The sequence below is a fragment of the Drosophila grimshawi genome, unplaced genomic scaffold (genome assembly GCF_018153295.1).
Source record: "Drosophila grimshawi isolate 15287-2541.00 unplaced genomic scaffold, ASM1815329v1 contig_311, whole genome shotgun sequence".
Taxonomy (NCBI): Eukaryota; Metazoa; Arthropoda; class Insecta; order Diptera; family Drosophilidae; genus Drosophila; species Drosophila grimshawi.
Genome location: NW_025063098.1, coordinates 24345172 through 24371412, shown reverse-complemented (window position 1 = coordinate 24371412; position 26241 = coordinate 24345172). Strand labels below are relative to the sequence as shown.

Sequence of the window (26241 nt, the reverse complement as noted above, 5' to 3'; positions counted from 1 at the left end):
TCTCTACCTCTCCCTCTCCATTCCCTACCATATATCTAAGAAGCAATCTTAACGCCTGCTGCATAGTTGGTAGTTAATGAAATTAACTGCAGTTGGGCCTTTAATAAACAATATGATGTGACTATTGCATCGCTTTTAAATTACAGTTCATTACGAAAGCATTAAACTGATAAATAATTATAAATCAGCTAGGAAATGTGTATTTGGAGAGTCCAAGAATTCCTATGATGTCACTTAGACAATACATATTACCTAACTACCTACACTCAATTTGAAATAATATAAAATATAATAAATAACTAATATTCTGGCAGGGAACGTAATGAGAGGCTATGTCCTTTTTGGCACTGGTTATACAGTAAAAGGACTCGCTGGGAAAATCACAAAAATCTTTTACATCAGTTGCAATACTTAAAGTATGAGTTGAAAAGGATGCAGTTGAATCAGGAAACTTTAAATGCTACACACACACACAAGAGCAAAACTTTGACATTTAAGGTTAACTTAAAACAATCCTAAATGCATTTCAGTAAAGAAAGACTCAATTGTATTTATATACAATACACTTGTTACGTAACACAATAACCAACTTTGGCATACGTAATGCCAGTTTAAACATTGATGAGAATATTACGCATTGCCATGGCTACAATTATTAACAGGGGGAACAATATGCAATCGGATACGTAACACATTGTTGCAACAGAGCCTGCAACATATTTATAACATTTCTACTTTCAATCGTAAAAGTATGCAGAATTACTTGACGCGGCCATCATCTCGTTGGGCCAGTGAACTCTATAAAGAACATAGCACGTCATTTGCTATAGAGAAATAAATCATATGCACGATTGCCAAAGGGGTGAGAAGTAGGGCGGAGGGAATGGGTTGTGAATCAGAAGACAGACAGCCCAGCTGTAAATAACCAAGCCAACAAACTTATGAGAGAAGCTTTGCTTGCCGCTTTGCCGTTGACAAACTGCACTGCAAATGATATATAAATATATACACAGATATATAAATGATAGACAGACAGAATGAGGAAGACATAGAGACAGACAGATAGAGAACAAAAGAGACAGAGAGAGAGAGAGAGAGAGAGAGAGAGAGAGAGAGACAGACCTTGCTTGCTTCGTCAGACAAACAACTGCCTGGCAAGCTCGATGATGCCATTTGCAGCAATTTTTGTTTCCACAGCCAACGACTGCATTTATCGCACATGGCAAATATAAGCGACTGACAAGTACCTCAATCAGTTAATCAGTTGGCAAGAACATCAGAGTTCAACTGAGCCAACTAATAGCCGGATTTCATTATGTCCAACATTTTCTTTTCTTTCATTTTGCGACTACATTATGAGTCCATTTTGTCGTTAACGCTTGAGTGGAAAAACCGATGATTGACTCATTTTTTTCGTCTTTCGAAATGAAGACCAAAACATTTAAATTTTAGACAGAAGAAAATCACTTCTTCGCAAATAACAAAATAAATTAGAGACAAATTTTGAAATTAAAAGAATTTAATTTATATTTCGCCTTCAAAATTCAATTCTAATGAATTATAAAAACGAAATTTAATTAATAACAATGTCTTGAAATGTTAAATGTTTCGCATTAAATCGACATGAATTTCGAAGAAAAAAAAACAAACGCAAAAAACCCAAAACACATGGTCTGAATTTCTAAAATTCGCAACATACTTTAAGAATGTTGAATGCACAGAATGTTGTCTCTAATGAGGAAAATGTACAAGCAACAACTTTACATTCTGTATACATTCGAGAAGATGCACAAAGTGTTGAAGTGATAGTTGAGGCTATAACTGTTTGATATGCCACTTACGCACACAGGCTGGTATATTATTAAAATCACATCATGACACAGTTGCCGCACACCCGCAGCCCCTAGGGCAAGCCACTAAAAATTGCCTAATTAACTTTTATGCTGCACGAGTTCGGTTTTTTGTTGTTTTTTCTTTCTTTTTTTTTTTTGACTGCTATTCCCAAGGCGAATGCGTCGTCATAATGCGTCAACGCGATATGTGCCACGCCACGTGACACACACACTGCTTGTTGGCAATACCATTTTAAATATTTAATTTATGCCCATCACTCGAATATATATATATATATTTATGTGTGTATATATATGGATGTATGTGTGCACGAGGCAGCAACAGTCAACGGTTAACTGGAGTCGCAGTTGTTGCCTCGCGAGTCCCATGAATTATGTGGCATGCTGAATGAGACAATTCCAGTAGCAGCACCTCCACAAACGCCCACTAAGAGAGAGACACACACACACACATACTAAAAGCACAATGTGGTGTAATCTTTAAAAAGGAGTTTCGTTTCGGCTTTAAGTTAGCCCCATCAAAAAAAAGGGTTATGATGATTAGAGTTGAATTTGTAATGCGGCATGTGAATCGATTGTTAAGTTTAATATAAACATTGAATGGATTTTCGTTTTAAATTAGAAAATGAAAATGGCTTATACCAAAACTTTTATCTGGCATATCTTAGCATATTTACTATTATATCTCCGGGAAACTGTAGTCCTACTCCACAATTTCAGATATTAGCCTATTTTTTCTTTATTTTATGTCCCATTCTTTTCCATCTTTATCTATCTATCTTCGCTTCACTTGCTAACGCTTAACAATTTTTGGTCTGATTGGAATTTTGTGTGTTTCCCCAATCATTGCAATAAAAATTGCACAATTTTCTATACTAATTCCCCAAATTTATGTATTATTTCGATAATTTTTTCTTTAATTTTAAATGTATTATTTAATATAATTCTTTTCAGCTTTTATAATTTTATTTGTAACTTTAATTTAGAATTTTTATGCATAAAAAGCTTTTTAAGACTTTGGACTGTTTTTAATTGTTATTAAATAAATATACATCAATAATAATGCACATTTTGTGGATTTTTATTCAACACTATTTGAGAATTCTTTTATATAACTTTCCATCTGTACTATATATGAACTTTCCTGAGCGCACTCATCTCTCATATATCAGTTTTTGCTCAAATTTCATGCATTTCTTTCTAACCTTCTTCAATTTCACATAAAATGATAGCTTATGGCATTCGTAAAGGTTTCAGGGTTGCTCCAACTCTTTTTACAAATTTTACAACCTTGCGCTATAAATTTTGAAAAGGCCAACCCGAAAAGGGCCAAGCAAGTGAAAAACACATTCGACACACACACACACACACACGGAAACACACACACACAGCAAAGCTCAAAAGATATTTGTTATCCAATATTTGCACAGTCCAAAACAAAAAGCTCAAGCACTGCAAAAATGGCATCCAGACAATGAAGGGTAAATGTGATGTTGCATACTCAAGAATACCCTTTTGGAGATACATGTAAATACATCTTAAGACAGGCGTTTCAGCTGATCAAATTTCCAAAAATAGCTAAATGCCGAAATTACCAGCATTTTACGCTCCATATGCTAGTTTATTCATTTGTTTATTAAATGTAGACTAAATTTAAAATTAAATTTTTATTTAAAGCGACGAATTCAATTAAATAAAATTAAAATGAAAGAAAATATAAAACGAATAAATCAAATCTGTAGTAGTAAATAGATTTATTCTGTATAAATAATACCAATATATTTTCAAACCTCTCACCAATATACCCCTTTTCATACATTTACATAAATAGGGTAGACACAGCGTCAACAATAACGTTACGGAAAGTGTGAAAGCGTCAACAAAAAATTAGTGTTTCCAACTGGGCCTGTCGCACAGATTAACCAGACAACAATACTAACAACAATAGCAATAGCAATACCACCAGCAACACCAACAACAATATTGTGTTAATAAACAATAAAAACAAAATTCGTAATAATAATTATGGACAGTTTAACGCAACTGACACATTAGATTTCATAATGAAGCAAATAAGAAATTAATATGCTTAACTAGGTGTACATGTAATGTAGGTCATAACTTTATAGAGACTTATTGGCACCCGCGCAAATTGACAAAAAAAAACTGAATATTAAATATTATTAAATTAAATAAAACGCAATGAGTCTTAACTCAATAAAAATGTGCAAACTTTTTTTTTGTGTAAAATAGAACAAATAAAACTGCGACGCTTGGCGAAACAAATAAATGAAAAGAAATGACAAAAAAGCGGAAAGCGAAAAATCAAAAATAATTGTAGCTATCGCAAGCTCCCGACTGGGCAATACTCTGTGAAAATTGATTTCCTAAATATGGTTACAATATTTTTGAGTATTACAAAGTTGCCAGTAAGCAATCGCGTCAAATTTGTTGACACTTGTGAATCTAAATCGATTTTGCCAATTTCCGTTGTGTAGAACTATTTTTTTTGTAGAATTATAACGAAACGGAAGTGGCTCTTACTTCCCCACATTTAACAGCGTATAAATAGAGAAATACCGCTGTTTGTGCATTTTTGGCGGTTTTCATTCAACAACATCGCGAAAAAATAATGAAAATAATTTGCATTATTAATGCCGCACAAAACAATTTTTAATGAATAAGCAGCAATAAGAGAAACAACAAATTAAAAAACAAACGACATGAGTCAACAAAATACGCGTAAACAACTAAGAATGCTCTAATTGGATGTGCTCGACTCGAAGATACGCTGTAAGCTAGTATTTATAAGATAAATGTTGCTTTCCCATATGAATAGTCTCATGTTGAAAATTGTGCAAACTATTACGATCGATAATCGATCGATAGGCATGGATATTCGAATGTTAATTATAATAACTATTCAATAGTCTATAACTAAAATTAACTTGGCTATGTCGACTCGACTATTGATGCTGATCAATAATGTTTACAATCTATGGGGTCGGATACCATTCTGAGTGTTACCCACTTAAGCACAACTTCATTAAACCCTTCTTGGGTAAGCCATAAAAATCCTGTCACAAACACACATACCCTCTTCGTCTAGTCTATAAAGTTGAGAAGAAAAACGTCTCAAATCCAAATCGTTCATTAACTTGTCCTTGACTGTGAACAGACACCAATAGCAACAACAGCGAAGAGAGCGAGAGTAAGAGCGAGAGAGAGAGAGAGACCAAAAGGCTAACCGGCCACAAAATATGCGTGAGAGACGAGCAGACAAGCAGACAAACAGCCCATAAGCAAAACGACAACAAAACGACGACGGAGAACGCACAAAGCAAAGAATACAACGCGAAAGCCGTAAAGAGCGAAGAACAAGCGACGATGAGGTAAACAAACAACTAAACGAAGAAAAGCATAGCAAAAGAACGCAAAAAGAGAGTGAGCCACAGAAAGAAAGAGGGAGAGAGGGAGCAAGGGAGAGCGACAGACAACACAATGACAAGAGGGGGTGGATGGCATTAGCTCGTGAGCAGCAACAATAAAATGAAAACGCAAAAACAAAAAAGAAGAAGCAAGAAAACCAGTCGAAAATAAAAACAGCCCATTTTGTTCTTTAAAGTAAATTTGGAATTTCTAATTGTTTTTGTTGTTTTTATGTCGGTTCTGGGAAGCGGTGTGTAAATGTATCTTTTTCATATTTGATGTTTTTTTTGTAGGCTAACAATGAACGCGACAGACATGCATAGAAACAAAACATTTAAATATTTAGAATCGTTTAAAATAAAATATATAAATGATCAGCGCTAGTCTGCAAAAAATATATATAATTGAATTGATTTGATTAAACTGAAAAAATAAGCTATTTTTAAATAACACGAATTTCGTGCAGACTTTCAGAGATCTTAAAATTTATAAACTGTAGATTATAAAGGAGAACAGTTCCTATATAGTTAGCTTTATTTCTTTTCAGAAACTGATCCACAACATCGACTCATAATGGAAAAGCGAAGAATTAAAAATGTGAATTTACGAAATGTTTGCTATGGTGCAACCCGGCTATAAAATGTATTTTCCTATTCGCATTTAAGCAACTGACTGCAGGGCATCTCGCAGTCGAGCTGTCTCGACTAGCGCACTCTGACTTGTTTTAATTACCAAAACCTTTGGCTAAAGTGAATAAACATAATTGCACGTATCTGGACTATAATTATGACCTTCATGCTGTTTTCAGTCAAATTTTAATATCTAATAGCCACACTGAGACCTTTAATTCGGATAACCTCCTTTCAAAATAAAACAAAAAAAACAAAAACCATCTATGAGCTTTAATTGCGTTTGGGTAATGACCAGAAATAATAATAAAAAAAAAAGAATAATGCAACGGGTTATTGAAGAGGCGTCACACAGCAAGCACATGCAAGACAACTAACAACTAACAAACTAAACAAACAATGCACTTGACATATATATTAGACAATGAAAATAAAACATAATATATATGTATGCACATAAAAAAAAACAACAAGACTGACCAAAAACATTAAAATCTGTCCATATTTTTTTTAACAGGCAAGCTGTTGACTTTGAATTGTTTTTTTTTTTTAATTTTTTATTTATTTTTCTTTGGGAGTGTAACACATGAATCACAGACAAAGCCAACGGCCAGAAAATACCCTGTAAAAGGCTAACAGCTAAGGAAAATTATTAAGCCAATTAAAATATTTGCATTCAAATACTGTATGCCAAGTTGAAGACAAAAAGAATATGCTCCAAACTCCTTTAGTAACTACATTTTGACATGCCGCACAGTATATGATTATTATGTTAAAAGTGAGGCAATTTTTGCGCAAAATTTTCGCATAAATCTCATGGCAACAGGCATTCAAAACTCGGCCAAGAGCGGTTTGAGGCACATTCACAGCCTGAGGGGGCCTCTTTTTTTGTTTTGTGTTGAGTTCAGAGTTGGTAACCAACTCGTCGTCATCAGGTGCAAAGACCTCTTGCGTGTCATCATACGACAAAAAGAAAATAGCTACAACAACAACAAAATGAAAGCAGGCAAAAGCAATGAAAATTCCGTCAGTCGACAGGATGAAGAACAAGGAGAAAGAAATGCCCGACAGTTGGTTACTATTTGCCGGAACAGGAGTACTTATGTATGTGTGTGTGTGTCAATGCGGGCGTGGCATGTGATAGCATAATCATGATTATGTTCAATGGTTACATGCAACACAGAAATCCAACAGACAGTTCTATGCCACGAACAAGAAAACCAATTTATGAGTAATAATTGATCATGCGGACAGGGGCTGGAGGGAGTAAGGAAAGTTAAGATAACGCGTAAACTAACTAGATAAATGATATGCATACAATAAAAAAATATATTAAAAATATTCTAAGTGGAAAACATTAACTTCCAAATGAGAAATCCTATACTCAATCAATGTTTTCTATAAAAATCCTTCAAGCACTTCGATTTAGTTTTTTTTTTTTGTGATTAACTGGGTAACATTAAATTTTAACATTATCTTTAATTGTGGTATTTTTTGTGATTCACTGGTTATATTTAAATTTGATTTTGTCATCTCTTTATCACATTTATTTTGCAATTATTCAAGCGTGTAGCATTCATTTTGACTTACATCCACAGTACGGCTTTGTTGTTTTTCTTTACTTTTCTTTTTTGGGAGGGGTTCTCTATCGATTTTTAGCGTGTGTTATTCTTGGCCAAAAAGGCAACAAAAGTAAGCGCTGATAAATGCGTTTATTGCGCTTTTCAATCGATGCCACTGTGCATATTTATGTGGGTTGCCTCCCGCCCCACCAAAAACCCCGCAAACCCATGGTGGCAACGGGATTCGCAAGGCAACTTTGCATGCGCCAGCTTTTTGTGTAAATATTTTGTGGTACGAGTGCACACAAAACAAAAAAAAAAAAGAAAAAGAAAAAAAACACAAAGTTCAGTTCAAATAAACCGTTTCTTTTGAAGTTTGATTTAAAACGCATTTCGCATTTCAATGTGAGATTTAATTTTCGGCTATTACATTCAGTTTTCAATTTTCTGCGTTCGGCAGTTTAAACACTTTGTCCTCTATAAATAAACCCATTTTGTAACTAAGCTGCTTGAAAATTGCTGTTTGAATAGTTTCTTTTTACAGATGTAAGGGGTTATTTTTGGAGAAAAAAGTTGATTCAGCAATTTAAATTATCAATCCAGACCTTAATCGAAATGAAATTCGATCGTATTTCCCCATCTGACAACATTATTTTTGCTATGTTAAAATTGGATTGCACGCACAAATTTGAACAAATATGTTTGCCAAAGACTTTAACATCATTTCTAACTAGATCTGCTCGAAAAGAAAGTGAAAAAAAAATATAAAATTGCCGTTTAGTTTTTTAAATCGTAAAATTAGTTTAACTTAATCTGGTCCACAGAATTGTAGAAGAAGAAAGCAAATATAGGACAACGATAAAGGATTTTTTTTTGCGCGATTCAAAAAGATTCATTTTTTTTTTTACCTTTCTCAAGCCACTTTCTTTATATAGTGAACTAGTTGTGAGTTCGACTTTCAATGCAGAAGTCAAAAGCCCAAATGCTGACATTGACTAGGACAAAACGTTGACGGAGAACTGACAGGTGGGCAGGCCAACAAAGGAACTGCCCGAGGAGCTTAACTTGCTGGCGTTGCAATTGGGGGCGTGGTACAAATCCAATAAATACCACAGCCAAACAGCAAAAGCCGTCAAATTAAAATATAGGAGAGGGGGAGAGTTAGGGGGTGTGGAAAAAGGTAACGTGTGCGAGACATTTTCAGGTGCTTTCTCTCACCTTTTTTCACTTGTATAACATTCACGTGTCACGTGTCTAAATTGCACATTTTTTGCATTTGTTGCATTAGAAATTTTGTCAAATTGTTTTGCAACATTGCAGCTAAAGTATTATTGAACAAGAAATGCCATACTAATTTGGCTGCCGGCGAAATGTGACTGTCAAATGCCATACGTAATTCAAAGAAAGTGGCTTACTTAGCTCTGGGAAAGATGTGGTGAGGAGGGGTGAAGTTAAAATGGTACTCAATCATATTTTGCCATTACACAGTCCTGAAGACAGAATTCCAACGGAATTTGAAATATATTGGTGTATATGAAACACAAATAAAACATTTGAACTATAATAAAATAAAAGAAAAAAAAACCGTAAAAACAATAAATAATTGACTGAGAATATTATTTTATGTATTGAACACAACACAAATAAATAATTAAATAGAATGTATAACATTTATAGTAATAGTAAATATTCAGTGATATTGGATCAATTAAAAAACGTATGACACATTTAGTTTGGACTGCCATCAAATTGAGATGATTGAAATGTTTTTAGCGTTTATAGCCGCCATCAACATCATCAACATGATGATTACTTCTGGCCACGCCCATTGCGAGTAATTCAGCTAATCGGGCAACGACGAGTGAAACGATGACAACGTAACGTAATCAACCGTGAAATAGACTAGACAAAAAGGCAAGGGAGACCCCGATACACACACAACACACACAATACACACACTCATGTGTGTGCAATGTGTATTGCATATAATTGAAACCGGAAAATATATATTTTCATGTAAATTCCTTCAAAAAAAAAAAAGCGAAACCGGTACCAGGCAAAAGAAGGGGGCAACAACATAAAAAAAGGCAAGCAGCATAAAATGTTGTACAAATTACAACCCCTCTTCACTTCTCTACCTCCCCTCCGACCACTCTCCTTGTCGCTTCCTCAGCTGAGTTCATTCTTCAGCATTTTGTGTGTTGCCCCCATCGGATTTGTATTTTATATATTTTATTTTTGTTCAAGTTAGGGTTAAACAACGTGAAATGCATATAAAAACAATTGCTCGAGCATTGAAAGAACCGCAAAACGTTTTTTTTTATCTATGAAACTCGAAGCAGACGCTGAAAAGAACTATGAACAAAAACCACGGTCCGCGGTTAGCTCTGCTTTGGGGTCGTCGGGGGTCGGTGATTCGTTGGGAGTGAGCAGCTACAGTTCTGTGCTATTATCTAATAGCAGTAGTAGCAACAAAAATGATAAAAAAAAAATAAAAATTAAATGTATATACAAATTTCAGACGGTTTTGTTTATTTGTAAGAGACGAGGGGAACCATTAAAGAAAGTGTTTTATAGCGTTCTTGCTTTTATGCACTAGAACCAAAACTTCAACCAAGTCAAATTTATCTAGATGAAATGCAAATTTTATCCGCATTAATAAATATATAAATTAACTAATGAAGACAAGTTTAGCTTTTGAGTGTTTGTAATATTTTAGTGTACTCATTTTATGAGATAAAGTTAGCTATTTATATTATAGAAATTATTTAACAAAAAATAGTATTAGCTGAACTCTGACAGATTTAACAACTAACTAATCGACCAATATTGTAATCTGTCTTTGAGACGATTTTTTAAAATCCAGCTTTATGTGTTCTAAACTACAAAAACCGACTTTCTTCACTATTTATTCAAATTCTGCAGTTTGTGGCTTTGTTGTAAGTTATATGAGCTTGTGAGCGTTCCTGCTGGGAAACACTTTTTTTCCAAAATTCATTACAAAAAAAAAACAGAAAAAACAACAACAAAGCTCAAACAGATACGACAGAAGTAATGTCTAAAGCTCTGGACTGATAACAATGATATTTTCTACTGTACATTTATCTGTGAGCTATTTATATCATTTGATTAGCGAGTAGCGAGCAGAAGAGTTTGAAGAGTAGCAAGTACCAGTTGATAAAGAAACTAAGATAAGCTAGATAAACAAATAAAAAGTGGTTGGGGGGCATCCTCGATGTCTGTTTAAAATGTAAACAGTAACGAATCGACGCAAATTGACACAATATATCAAATATTTCCATGTGTATAGCTAATAATTAGTATAGCTAATAATTAGTGAAAGTAAGAAACTAAATTTCAAGTAAATAATTGCACGTGAATAATTAGAGCAGTTCGTATGCAAATTCACATAACATAATCCGCTGGAAACAGTTAACAAATTGTTAAATAGGTGCACATGTTAAACTACAAAAAAAAAAAAGCTGACCAAATGATTTAAGCTAGAATGTTACTGTTGTCTTCGCGCTAATTCATCAAAATTAACTCAACTCAAATAGGCAAAAAGTCAAAAATGCGCATTCACCACTTGCTCCAATCAATCAAAAGGAGACACGCAACGAAGAGCATTCTACCACCAAAGAGCAATAAAGTACATAAAGTCAACACAAAAAAAAAAAAAATAAAACAGATAGAATAGGAGGATAGCCGGACGAGAAGTAGATATGAAAGGTAGTTAGTCGTTTTACCATTTCCTGTGTGAGTGCAACATCCTCGGCAGTGCGAGCATCCAACATGAAGTCGTGCAGTAGTTTCATCATGAGTAGGCAGGCTGGAAACAACAACGGCACACTCAACGAGACACACGATCCAGAGAGCGAGAGTGTGTAATGATTCCACGGTAAGTGAAAGAAGGAGCGCACAAAAGAGAGAACGCGCCAAGGTAATGGGGAACGCAAACTCACACACACACACACACACAGTCGCACGGACACACACACACACACGCAAATACAAAACACGTTACACAGGCTTCTTTGGCTGTTGTTCGGTGCTGGTGTTGGTGCTGGTGCTAAATTTATACAGCCGCCTTATTATTTATGATTTATTGATGAATTTCGATATTGATTTGGACTTTTCAACAGCTTCAATTATGGACGAGCGGGCAACAGCTGCGTTTTTCACATAAAAAACCATTAGCATGTGTACATTTACACACGTTCACTAAAACACACATAACAAAACGTTGCAAGCATTTACAGCATTTACGTTTCTTCTTCTTTTTTTCACGCAAAAAACTTGAGGTAATTTTTCACGCGCTCGATTGTTTGTTTGCAGCACTCTCTTCTAGCCCCGCAGCAGCCGGTGTGTAAGCATATACACATACATATACATATATATATATTAACATTTGTATACTCTCACTCACTCACTCACTGACACACACACACACACACAATGAAAAACGTGCTTAACGATCGCACACGAGAAGAGAACACCGCACTAAAAGACGGGACGGATGGTGGGGCCTAGCGAATATAAAACACCATGCAGACGAGTCAACTGTTGCGGCCAAACTAAAAATTCTACACGGCTGTCAGCCCGTGTTGCTGTTGCTGCTGCTGCTGTCGGCAAAAGCAAAAACGCGAAATCGCCAAACAGCGGGAGAGTAAGAAAAGCGTGTGAGAGCGTGAGAGAGCAGCAAGGTAGCAGCTGTTGCTCGCGGCACGTAACGATAATACATAACATACATGCATATATGTATATGTATCTATGTATATACACGCACACGCACACATTCATGCATATTTGCATACATAATCAGAGGCAATTTATGCTGTAGCGGCAGAGCAGGAACGTCGACACTAATGAGAGTATACGCCAAAGCTTCAAGCCGGCTGCAGCCCCCTATACATATACACACACATACAACAACTACACACGTGTGCAAGTAGCACTTTTTGTATTCTTTGTATTTATCAGCATTTGTATGCGTGTGCGTTAAGCTTCATTTGGCATAGTTTTACGTAATTTAAGAGGGAAGAGAACTAACAATTGAGCGCAGCTTAACGACACTGTCGCTTTCGCTGTGTGGGTGGAGAAACAGAGAGAGAGAGAGAGAGAGAGAGAGAGTGCACTCCTCTCAAACCGATTATATGTTTTTTTTGTTTTTGTTTGTATGGGTCTGAGCTGTGATCATGATTTGCAGCCCCAATTGACAGTGTGCGCAGCCTGCCGCAAGCAGCTGTTTGCTATTTACAACAAAATAGAAATAAGGAGGAGAGCAAGTAATGCCCGCTGAGAACGAAACGAAAGCTTTCTGGTCGCTCTCTTAAAGAACTAATGAAATCTAATTTGATATATTAAATTGTAAACTTTTTCCTGAACGGATATTTATGCAAACGAAATGAGTCAGCTAATATGCATTACTTGGCGAAGGGTAGCGGCAATTAAAAACATCATTTGACTTACAGTCAGCAAATTAATGTGTTAAGCAATTTGAAGCTGCATTTAAAATGTTTATTTAATTAATGCTGATAATTGGGATGACATCGCTCGCAAGTCGTGCTTAGAATGAGTGCAACACACAAAACATACATACATGTATAAATACAGTTATGCAGAACGAGGTAGTCGGCGAAATAAGAATGGCTTATGATGGACAAGCAGACAAGATGAGCAACTCTTAACATTAAGAAAGAGAAGAGAGAGTGAGAGCGGGCGCGAGAGAGAGAGAGAGAGAGAAAGAGAGAGACAGAGAGAGAGAGAGACAGAGAGAGAGAAAGAGAGAGAGAGAGAGAGAGAGAGAGAGAGAGAGAGAGAGAGAGCAAAGGTAAGTGTAACCGGCTATGCAAATCAATTAACTGCCAGCAGCGACTGCGACTGCGACTGAGACTGCGACTGAGACTGCGACTGAGACTGCTGAGCTTTTCGCACGCTCGTCAAACACAATAAACGACAACCAACAAATAAGCAACAACGTTTGCTTTGCTATCACTGTATATGCCCCGTTATCCACTTTTTTGCTTCGACTGGATAGCATTGTGTTGTAAACTGCACTTGTCAATTTAATCAATTTTAAAAGTAGATATGATGACATATGATGACAATTAAATATTAGGGATAGATATTTCCAGATTATGCTCATCTTTCGCATAAGCAGGCCTTGTGCGGCGCATCAATACACCCGGCAGCTACAGGGGATTGAAGATTACCCACAAGAAGTGGACCATGTTGGGCATCATAGATGACAAAGTAAAAGGGATGATCTGCATGGAAATCCATTGGTGGTGGAGGAGGTCGTTTTGGTTTTCCACTGTTCGTTTGGACTTCGGACACTGCGACTGCCTCATTTCCCTCTTCGTTTACCTCGACGAAGGCTTTGTGCAAAATCTTGGAAACTTTCATCTTTGCTTGCGATGGCGATATTTTGCCAAGTTCTGCTTTATCAATGAAAATCCTTTTGATGCCCAACATCTCAATGACTGGACTCAATTCCGTTTCATATTCAGCTGTGAATTTGGGTAGTTTTACATTGACTTTTCGTTGAGACAGTCCAGAAATAATATCCGTCAAGGGAATTGATAGCAACCGTTGCTGAAGTTGCCCCAAGCCATCATTTTTATTGGGTAGAACAATCAGCATGTGCAGATCGCCATCTGTGTAGGATAAACGCAAGGCTTTGGCATCCAGTTCCTTTAAGTCAGCATAGTGGAATGTATTTTGAACTTTCATCAAGAGCGTTTTCACCCTGTTCCTGTCATCCAAGTAAAAGAACTCGCGACGCGTTGCCTTCTTATCAAATCGAATCCTCCATTCGCATTTAAAGTGAATCACATTGACGAGAATCAATTTGGTGGCTTTGGTTATCACCTCGGGTCTGACCAGGTTCTTAATCAATCGCTTCGTCTTGGATACGATCCAATCGTTGATTATATTGGCGGCATTCGCCATCTCTGCGAAATCAATATTCTCGGGTTCCGAGTAGAATTTCTCAGTTAACAGTTCAACGAATTCTGATCGTAGTTGAACGCTTTGGCTGAGATACATTCGGTTGGCCATGTGCACCACATTGCTGTTCTCCTGATATGTTGCAAGCACATTCTGAAAGCCCTCAGCTATTTCGTTGGTATCGTTGGAAACGAAACCTATTCCCTTGTCCAGCTCCTTGGCAGTCACTGTTCCATCCACAGCGCCCATGCGCAGCATTGCCAGACAGCTTTGTATGGTGAGTGGCGAGCATATTAAATTTCTACCAGGATATAAAAGAGCCAACTGGCCATAAAATGTACTGGCAAAGTTGTCCAACGAACTGAAAAAGGTATTTGGCTCTGGTTCGGGCATATTTACTTGCGAGGATTACCAGTTAAATGCCATTTAGCTATTTATCAATCACTCAAAATATGTGATTAAAGATTGGTATAAATTTTGTACAACTGACAAATTTAAAAAATACCAAGTTATTTTGTGAATACTAAGTCGACAGAGACTATAATAGACGTCAACATTTTGAAAATAGAACTATGATTTTTGGACATATTATTATATATACTCTATTCTGACTGCCGAAGATATTTTAGATGGCCTCTAGATTTTTTTGATGGTATCTTCTATCACAAACCGAAGTATAGATTTCCGAGCAAGACTAATATATTATAGATTTTATTTGGCTCTTATATAGCATATATTATCAACGAACTCTTCTCTACTTGCCATTTATATGTTACAGAGTATGTTATCGTCTAACACATTCGTAAATAAATCTCTTATCATTGATTACTGATTACAGGGTATGTTCGAGTCTAACAATCTGCAGCTTCGAGCTTTCAAAGGTGCAATTCCTTGGCCTCGTGCTGTTGTTCTTGTAATATTGCAGTCAGGCAAACATTTTTGCTAATTGGCAAGCGCAACAACAACAACAACAGCAACAGCAACAACAAGTTGAAGAAGCGCTGCCAGCGGCCATGGCAACAACGACTGCAACGTTTGTTCAATTAGAAGCGAAACACAAGCGCTCATCGCTTTTGATGTGAACCAGGGGGTGGGGGTGGGTGGTGGAGGGGCAGCAGAGCAAAGACTCCACTTGCGTGCAGATTGTGTGAAATTAGAGACTTTGCCGCAGCAACAAACATGAAGAAGATGCGGCAAAAGAAGAGCATGCTTGCAACAACCTCACAAGCTAATTGTTTTACTCCCCAAGACCAGATAAGTGATAAAGTTAACAAGTGTAATGATGATAATTACCAGTCAGAAACAAACGAAGCAGAAGCAGAAGCAGAAGCACAAGCAACGAAAAGCAAATACATTTTCAATTCAGAACGCTAGTTTTATTGATAACAGCAATTAGTCAAACAAAATTAAACAAGAATTTAGCGCATTAAGCGAAGACAATCAAAGTGCCAAAGCCCCCCTAACGATTTAAGTCAATTTGAGCTCTATTCATCAAGAATCTGGGTTAATATTAACATAGCAAAGAGAAGTTTACTTTCTTACACACCCACAGACACATATAAATATATATACATGTATGTATATCATAAGTGCACACAGACATGCTCAGACATATCTCAATCACTGCGGAGGCCGCACACAAACATTAACATGCACACTCGCATTACAAAAGTTTTCGTGGTGATTTTAAAAGCTTCTAAAGACGCCCCAAATCAGTAACCGCTGCCGCCCAGTCGGCAACCAACAACAACAACAAGAACAACAAGAAAGGCAGAGAAAAACAAAGTCAAAAGACAATGACAACAAAATAAAAGCTGCGCTCAAAATCAGACACCACACAGACACACATTTAAATCATTACGGCACACGCAAAAAAAAAAAAACACACACACACACACATATGCACACAGAGAAACAACAAAAGAAAATGCAGCAGAGAGAGAGACCGAAGCATAGCGTGCAAAAAGAAAACGACAATTACAGCAACAAGAACAAGTAACAGAAGAACAGATGCAGCGAGACGGCAGACAGCATGCAAGAAGTAGCGCATACAAAATAAGAACACATACACACAAGAGAACCAGAAAAACAGAGCGAATGCGCCACATGCAACGATACAACAACAAGAACTACATCAGCAAAAAAAAAAAAAAAAAGAAACCTGTACGAAAAAAAAGCAACTAAAACAAAGGGCTGCGAATGGACAGCGGAAAGAGGAGTAGCAGCAGCGCCCATGGATGAGGCTTCTGCCGGCAGCGGCGCGCTGTTAAGCGCAAATCAATGACCTACGACATCAACAACAATGAGAGTAAGCGCACGTACAACGCAGAGAGAGCGAGAGAGAGAGAGAGAACCAATGAGAGCAAGAACGTAGCAGTGTTGAAAAGATGGCAAATGTTGACTGCGGCTGCTGCTGCTGCTGAGTGGGGCCCTGCCGCCTCGGCCCTAAACACAAACACAAAGCGAACTGCGCTAAAAAGTGGAGTAACAGCGACGGCAGCAAAACAAAAGCTCACACACACACACACAAACAGACACACAGCCACACACTGTGTCGTCTGTGTTTCATGTTCGCTTTGCTCCTTGTGGCTGCTTCTGACAGCTGCTGCTGCTGCCGCTGCCGCTGCTGTCCTGGAAGAATTGCAATAAATTTGTTTTGTATTTTGTACTATGCACAGCTCATAGCCAAAGAGAGATTCCGAAATAATAACACAAAAGGAAGTCGTTGCGAAAAAAAAAAAAAACAAGAAAAGGTAGCGTGCTCAAAGGGAACAACAAGAATCGAAGAAGAGAAATTATGCAAAGCCAAAAGCGTCCTCAGAATACCCTTACGAATAATGATAAATAAATGCATACTCTTTGAAGCAGAGTCGGGTTGCAACAAGTGCGAAGAACATGCATTAAAAATATCATTCTTCCAAGTTCTAACTGCATCGCTAGTTCATATATATATACATGTATATATATGTATTTACTAATATATATGTACACCTATGTAGGGAGCAGGACTGCATCTGCTTCTTCTTTTTGCACTTATTCTTCTTGTACCTGCTTTAAACAGCTTCCTGCTTGTCGCATGCCAAGCCAAGCGCTAAAAATGTTAAGTAGAAACCTCAACGAGGGAAATTCTTTAATTAAAATTGCTCTTCCTATAAACGTTAGTGACATAACAACAGCAACAGCAACAACAATGAGTCAACGTAGAAATACGAGGCACAACTAGAGGTGGAAAAACTGCAAGTGGAGCTTAGCTGAGAGCTCATTAAGTCCAAGTCGAGTATTAAATTCTTTTATTTATAAATGCGAGTGGTTTTTTCTGGGTAGTACTAGACCAACACAGATGCCACATTTGTATGTATTTATAATTATATATATATATATATATATATATATATATATATGTCTATAATATACACACATGTATGTGTGTGCAATGTGCGCTTATAAGGTAGCAAATGGCAACCGGAATGCAATTGTTAGCGGAATAGAATAGCGAAAACTAGAAGTGCGAGGCAATCAGAAGCCATCACTGAAGACTCAAGAATGAAGAGAGCCAAAGCTCTGAAACGTGTCTCAAGTCACAAGTCTTTAGTCTCTGAACAGCTGCAGCTGGTTGACTGCAACGAAGAAAATCCAGTGAAAATGCAACTGGCAAAGAAATAACTAATTCGCCACAAAGTTGCAAACGTGATTCACAAAAATCATTTAGGGAAATTTATAAACAATAAGTTATAAGCAGCCAAGTCAAATCTTGCTTAACATACAAAAATAAGTAAAAACAAATTATGAAAATCAAATATTATTGTTATAGTACAATACTATTTACAATTTCACCAATGTCTATTTGAACTGTTTTCCAAAGAGTGATAATTTCATTGCTTATTAAGAACAAAAAAGCAAACAAATTGCAAAATTAGCCAATTTTATGATATGTCTATAAGGAAAAACTAGAAAAAGCAAACAATCAAAAACCATAGAGAAATGGAAAACTTTGCAATTTGCAGCTACTACATGGGCTTGTTTGTTTTTTGCAATTTTTTGGAGGTATACAACGTGCCACAAACGCAAATAAAAAAAAACCTCAACAAAAACAAACAAATTATTGATTAACCAAAAGCCCATGAGCAAATTTTACGATAAGAGCGCAAAATGGCCGAAAACGAAAAGCGCAACAAACCCCATAAAAACAAATTGTCCCTTGGCAATGTTGGCAAAACTAGAAACTGCTGCAAAAACTTTAAAATCAATAACTTAGGTTTAAGTTCGACATTTTGGCAATAGCCTGCGATGCTTACACAATAATTAGCGTCTCAGACAATAAGCCCGTCAAATAAAAGAAAATGTGTAAATATACATAAATATTTAATGGAGCAGTTACAACCAAGTGTTGAAGGGGGCCGGCCGTATCCGAAGTCAACAACCGGACAGCTGAGTAATTAAACTCATCGATGTTGTAAGAGAAGCGCATGCGACTCGCACTTTAAAGCAAACAAATACTCATCTAATCAATTTTTACGACCTTATCGTGTATATAATATACGTCTATGGACAGTTAAATAGCTCAAAACAGAAAACCAAAAATGTTACACATATATATATATATAATTCTCAAAATGTAGCAGCAGCAACATAATGTTTCTATTCCCTGACTAAAACATGGATATTGGCAGTTCAACTTCTTTCTATTGTTAATATTACTAAGGTTATAGATCGACAAAATTGCATCATAATGTGAAAAAGATCATTTAAATATTGTTCGATAACTTCGGTCAATAGAAAAGTAAATTAATTGGAATTCATAAGAATGCCATTTGAGTCCATAATAAACAACTTAACACAAGAAATTGTAGAAATTGCAGAAATTGATTTGAACAATTATTTTTAATTGGACAAGTGTGTCAAGGAAAAAGTCAAGGTAAGACGGAAAACTTGAAAGCAGTTTCCTTTTGTGTCATACGTGAATACCATGATGAATAGCCGTGGAATACTGACGTATGCAACTAATTAGTTATTTACTAGTTCTAACAGTTAATTTAATATCGATTTTATAAATTGTTAAATTAATATGTCGTATGTGCTTCAGAAACTTTGTCAAATGTATCCTAACTCGAAGAAATTGGTAGGAAATAAGTATGAAAAAGAATTGATTTGGATATAGTTGGCATTTTAATGGTTTTGATTTCTGTAAATTCAGGAATTCCATTATCAAAACACATCCTTCATAAAGGCGTATCCAATGATTAATTTTCCGAAACGCAATCATAAATTACACCCCAATCGATAAGCATCAAATCAATCATTGTCGATAGATTTTATCAACCAAAAACGGAAACACAAAGCCAATAACTGATTAGACCCAAAAAAAAAAATATATATATACATACATATATATATATATATATATATGTATAATTATATATATATAGAATTGTTTTTACCCAATTTGGCCCATTAAAATATATATATTTGGATACTCACTGCTGCATTCCGATTGGCTGCGGCGGCGGCAGCTGCTGCCGAATTGTTCATATACTGATTTTGTGGTGGCATTAGGGCTGCACCCATTGCTGCAGCAGCGGCGGCGGCAGCAGCGGCATGTTGCTGTCCGCCCATATAGACATAGTCCTGCGGTGGCTTCGGCATGCCGCCGTTCATGCCCGGATGCAGTGCACCGGCATGATGATCATACATGTTGCCGGCATTACCAGCGGTTTGTGCATACGGTGGCATATGCCCCAATGCGGCGCCTGCGGCAACTGCAGCTGCCACCTGATTGTTCATCACATGGCTAAGCAGATTCGAGTTGTACTGATGCTGGCCGGGATGTGCCTGGCCCTGTTGCTGCTGCTGTTGTTGCTGCTGCTGCTGTTGCTGGCCAGGATGCGGTTGTCCCAGGCCGCCAAGACCATTGCCATTGCCCAGCCCATTGCCACCACCCATTAGATGATGGGGTGGTCCCTGAGCATTCTGCTGTTGCTGCTGCTGCTGTGGATGCTGTTGCTGTGGATGCTGCTGCTGTGGATGCTGTTGCTGTTGGGCAGCGGCGGCGGCTGCTGCCTGCGACATCATGTGATTGTGCTTGGCTACTGCCGCAGCCTGTTGCATGGCTGCCATATTAGCGGCAGCAGCTGCCATCGATGGATGATGCAGTCCACCATTGGTGCCGCCACTGCCGGCACCTACATTGCCCATGCCGCCCAGACCGCTGCCAGCGCCCATGCCAATGGTGCCAATGGCACCGGGGCCGCCATTGCTGCCACCGTTGCCGTTACCGGGCGGTGCTCCAGGTGCGGCATTTGCTGGATTCATTGGTGGATTATATTTCCATTTATCAGGATTCTGAAATCACAAAAAAAAAAAGTGGTACAAAATTAGTCACTCAGTTCAACAGTTATTCTTGAGATATGCACACGAAAAGAGATCCTTCCAAAGATTTACTGCAGCTTATGCAATCATTGGAATAGGCTATAATCTCCCTTCTCGAGAAAGGTATTCACGATATGACAGAATGAACAGGGTAAAAGGTAAGCAAACAAATCGCGCAAAGTCTGCTGGCAACGGAAGAAGGCAAAGGGACACCAGATGATCTCGGAAAAACTCAGCAAAATTACTGAAAATTCCAATTCGAAATTAACGAAAACACAACAAAATATTTATCTGAAATATCTCTAGTAAAAAGTAACATGTTCCTCAAAAAATAAAGAAACGCCTCTGAGAAAAGTGCTTAAAAAGTTGACTGATTCATTAGTTCTACATTTATATAAACAGACATAACAAGTTGTGGTTGTGGAGCATAGTTCTTCCCTTATTTCCGAGTTAATCCATTAAAAATAGTTCAAAAGGATATAATGGTTTGGTGAAATGTATGTAAGATTCAGAAGGACGTTTAAATATATAATTAATCAGTTGTGTCAGTCTGTCTTTCTGTCCGCCTGACGTTTGTCCTCAGAGACTCGAAGAGCATAAGTTTTTAAATTTGAATTATAAACGCAGTTTAAGTTTATTTCATTTTCCGATACCCAGACATATTCTTGAACAAAAAAAATTTCATTACGATCGAATAAGATTTTCTAAGTCTAAAATCATAAAAATGCCATCAGGAAGCTGACTATGTTGTATATTCAATTTAGTTAAGGATTTGTGCTACAAATAATTAATATATTTAACAAAAGATAATACCCTGAACTCAGTTATTAAATATATATATGCTAGTTTTAATCTCAATACTCATAGTAATGAAATGAGCTTGAATACGTCTTGGACTATATCTTGATGAAATATGCCCAGTTGATCAATACTATGTCATTGTGTAAGATCAATGAGAACTTGTCTTTCAAATTTTGACATTTATAACTATCGGAAATATATAAATGTATCGATATTTACGTAGCTGAGGCAGTTATCGATAAAAATCGAAATAAACTTCAGCTGCGAAGGATATACAAGAACTAATATTCAAAATTTAAGGTTTCTAGCTCTTATAGTCTCTGGGATCACCGTGTTCCTAAAGACAGATCCTGATCACGAATACATGTATCTTATGAGTGAGATCGGAGATGCTTCGTGCAGCCAGTATTTTTGCACAAAACCAACCCATTTTAAGGTTAGTTCCACAAATGTTAATTGCACGTTTGTCCATAATTCTTGAACAACGTCCGACTGAGGCAACAACTTTGTTGCACCAAATTAAACAACAATTCTCATTCAGCATTTCTGTGGCCAAAATAAGTAAACCCACTGAAAATATGAAGAGAGCCGCCCCATTTTGGAATGCAGTTGGCACAAGCCCAAAACAGATAAATGTGTGTGCGGCTGACTACATCTTAATATCACATGTATAAATATATATATCATATATATATATATAAATATCATATATAAAATATATATATCATATATGTACTTACATCGATGCCGTGCTCGTCGCCGCAGGCCCAACGTGTCTGCTGCTGCTTCTGGGCAAAATGTGCTGCATATTCGGCGGCAGCGGCATCATGCAACGTGGAGCCAACGGGTCCGACGCCGACGCCAGTGTTGCCACCGCCGGGCGATGGACGTTGCTGGAATACATAGCCTACGGCTGCAGCGGCTGCTGCAGCACTCGCTGCATCCACATCCTGGGCAGAGGCATTACGTGTACCATCGCTGCCAACGCCAACGCCGACGCCGCCGCGTCCGTTGCGATCATCATTACCGCCAAGAAACTTCATGTGTTGTAACTGCTGGTGTTGTTGTTGTTGCTGGTGTTGTTGCTGTTGTTGTTGTTGTTGTTGCTGCTGCTGCTGCTGCTGTTGTTGTAGATGTTGAAAGTATGGCGAGGGTGGTGGCGGCAACGGTGGTGGTCCGTAATGTTGTTGCTGCTGCTGCTGCTGATGATGATGATGATGGTGATACGGCGCCTGCTGTTGCTGCTGCTGCTGCGGGAGATGATGTTGCGGCGATGGCGACGTCGTGGGCGCTACCGTCGATATCGAGATCGTGGGTGCGCTTAACAGCTCAATTTTGGCGGCTGTTTGCTGCTCAGCTGACGAATTGGCGCGTATTGCAAAAATTGACAGCACAACCAAAATATATATATATATATATAATATTTGTATATTTAAATTAATAAAACGAAACGAGAAGAAACTTCAACGGTACGAACACAACACAACAGTTTAAAAGCAACTGGACGACGACGTTACGTTGCGGTCACAATTTTAAAATTCGAAACACGTCGCGAGCAGAGTGGGACGGGTGGGACGAGAGAGCTATGCAAATTGCACATACAAATTGGAACCGTTTTATTTTTGATTTATATTAAGGATTTTCTCGTCTTGCAGTAGTTGTCGTTGTTGTTGTTTTATACATGCATAGAAACCGCACTTTGCTCTTTCTTAATATTAAATATTAATTTACAGTGATTTGAGAGAATTAATTACATTTGACGTTTCCTATTTTCACACACTCGAAAAAAAAATCGCACGTTTGGTTGTTGGTTTTATTATTATTTTCTTTTTTTTTTACAAAAATTTACACTATTTAACACAAATTATGAATAATACTTTACACAGTTAAACCAAACAAATGAACTTTTTATCAATGCTTTCAATAATTACGTATGACAATTGGTTAAATAATTAAAATTTCTTCTTTTTTTTTATACAGATCAATTGAAATTGGTTGTTGTTGAGATTTAAAGATTTGATGGTTGCTGTTGTTGTTGCTTTGAATTATAATTAGGATGATGTTTAATTTACACGTCGTTTTAATGATGAAAATATACACAAACTGTAATGAGAAAGAAAATCGAGAGTAATTATTATAGATAATCAATAAAAGTTTCATAATACTAAATAATTTAGGTACATCGAAATTTCGATACATATTGAATAGAGCTGCAACCACTGTGCCTACTTTGAGCTGGTCATGGTAGAGAAACCAAGATAACACCGCCGAGGAGGGCAGCAGACAGATAACCAGCCGAAGAATATGCCTAACAAAAGCTTAAAAATATAAACGAGCAAAATAAATGTTTCTCTGCTCGTTACGTAAACAATAACAAAGCAGAAAACGTGCAGGAAGAAGAACAAGAAGGCAGCAATTACAACAACAAAAATGAGACGACGAGGCTGAATCATGCGCGAAAAATACGAATAGAAAACGACAGTTGCCGATGAGGGGATTGAGACACAACAAGGAACAAACCGAAAAAAAAAAACATGTAAATTAACATATACACACCAAGAACAAACACACAAAAACGAGTGAACGGCGGCCGGCAGCAGCAAGAGCAGCAGTAGTAGCAGCGGCCGCAACGTTTTGAGGTTAAGTTACAAAATATGTAAGCAATCGTCCGTCGTCTGTTTCACTGTCTCTCTGTTGTTCTGTTCTGTTGTTTATATGCGCGCGAGCAAAGGCAACCCCAGCGACAGCTTGCCCACACCCCAAACCCCCACTGCCTACCTACCCCAGCATGATGATACAGTGCTGCTATAATATAGCAGAGGACAGAGGCCAAGACAAGTGCAGCGTGCGAAACCACAGCGCCTAGCGGGAGCCTCTCCCTCTCTCACTCACGCACACACACGCACTCACACACTTACGCACACACAGACAGCCGATACAAAAACAAACATAAAGATAAACGCCAAAAAGAGACATGTCAAAAACAAAAGCACGTTAAAAAAAAAAGGAGCGATGCGCAAAGCAAACAAAAAAAAAGGGGGGTGTGGCAAACTCAGCCTTGAATAAGTAGTAAGCCCAAAAAACAAAAGTAATAATAATATATTAAATGAATAAAAATACATATTTATCAAATTGAATGGTTAGCATAACTTGGCAGCGATGTTGTCAGTTTGTTTATTTGTGCGTCGGCGGCGGCATCGCCGCTCTTATTGGGAAAATTCTTGTATACAAATGCAAGGCACACACTGGGAGAGAGACCACGAGAGAGAGAGCAAGAGAACGCAAACGAATAGAGTGTGAGCGAAAAAATTAAACACTGCCGTGCAAATGTAAAGAAGAAGCAAATGGCTGCCGCTGACAAGGAAGAAAATGAAACAAGAAGGCACGGGCGGGTAATGGACAAACGGACAGACGACGACGACGACAAACTCATACAGAGACGCACGCACGCACACACACAAAGAAGAATCACTGGGCATTTGGCGAGCCAATCGGAAAAATATTCTTGAATTTTGCAGGCGACTAAAATAAAGTAGCGCAAAGCCAAAGGGAGACACACGCATAAAAGGCAGCATTTAATTGATTTTTACCTTATATTTTATGCAGCGGCGGCGCACGCGACTAGCATTCGCTCGAAAACTTAATTTTTTTTTTATTTATTTATTTTTTTTTTTTAGTTTTTGCGACTATTAATACATGATGTTTATATATGTATGTAATGCATGCACCTAAATCTAAAAATCAGCGGTTTGCGCCTGAATATGCGTGTGTTTGTGCAGCCGCTCGTCTGGATTTACATATGTGTGTATATACACACGCATACACACCAACACACACATATATATACTTGCATATATAACAAAAAAAATTTTGCAGCCGCTGCCGCAGTCGCCGCAGCCAAAAGGAAACGAGACGATGACAATGTAAAAAGAGGCAGGCAAGTAAAAGTGTCTCGAAACGAAAAATTGAATATGTATAGAACTGAATATTTGTATATATTTTAATGTGTATTTTTTGATTTTTTTTTTTGGCACTTACACATGCACTTAATGACTTGGTAAACACGCGCGAAATGCCTTCAGCTTGCTTATCTTATTAGTTTTGCGTGATTTTGTGTTTAATTTAAATTATTTAAATTACAATTATTTACACAGGATGAAGAAGAATACGGCTAAGAATTCTTCGTCGTCGTCGTCGCGAGAACGATAATAAAGCGAATGCGAATGCGAACGCAAAGACAGCGCCAGCGTCGAAAACACAAAAACCAGCAGGAGATTGCGCTCAGAGAGAGACAGAGAGAGTCGCAGAGCGCAACTGAGAGCATGTGCCGCAAAGCAGTGTGACCAAATTTGGGCAATGCTTAAAAAGTCAAAGAAACAACAAAAAAGCAAGAGCCATAACAGCTGTTTAACAGAAACTCCAGCCAAGTTTATGTTAATCAAATCGAAAATGCAGTTAATTGAATGCCGTTTTCTTTTCACATTTGCCAACGATAAATCGGGTTATTTTTTAAGTTTAGCTTGTGCTTTTTGCTGTATATGGTGAATATTTGCTGGAGTACGACTAGTATTAGTTAATCGATTTAAATAAATTGACATAAGCGCGCTCAAATAACACACACACACACTGTAAACTCGATGCGATAAACAGTTT

General features: G+C 37.5%; 2 protein-coding genes across 2 annotated transcripts in view; both read right to left on the bottom strand.

Moving 5' to 3' along the window:
- Positions 1 to 23338, bottom strand: part of LOC6568156 (maternal protein pumilio) — a 29196-nt gene extending 5858 nt beyond the window's left edge. The window contains exons 1-2 of the mRNA XM_001994564.2: positions 22329 to 23338; positions 19900 to 20760 (exon numbers count right to left, since the gene is read on the bottom strand). Coding sequence (XP_001994600.1) covers positions 19900 to 20760; positions 22329 to 22631 — 1164 coding nt within the window. The 5' untranslated portion in view covers positions 22632 to 23338. The remainder of the gene's footprint in view (positions 1 to 19899; positions 20761 to 22328) is intronic.
- Positions 13513 to 14903, bottom strand: LOC116805866 (serine protease inhibitor 42Dd-like). The gene has a single exon (XM_032740795.1). It carries the CDS (start codon positions 14812 to 14814, stop codon positions 13615 to 13617), a length of 1200 nt encoding a protein of 399 aa, XP_032596686.1. The 5' UTR covers positions 14815 to 14903; the 3' UTR covers positions 13513 to 13614.
- Positions 23339 to 26241: the final 2903 nt, after the last annotated feature.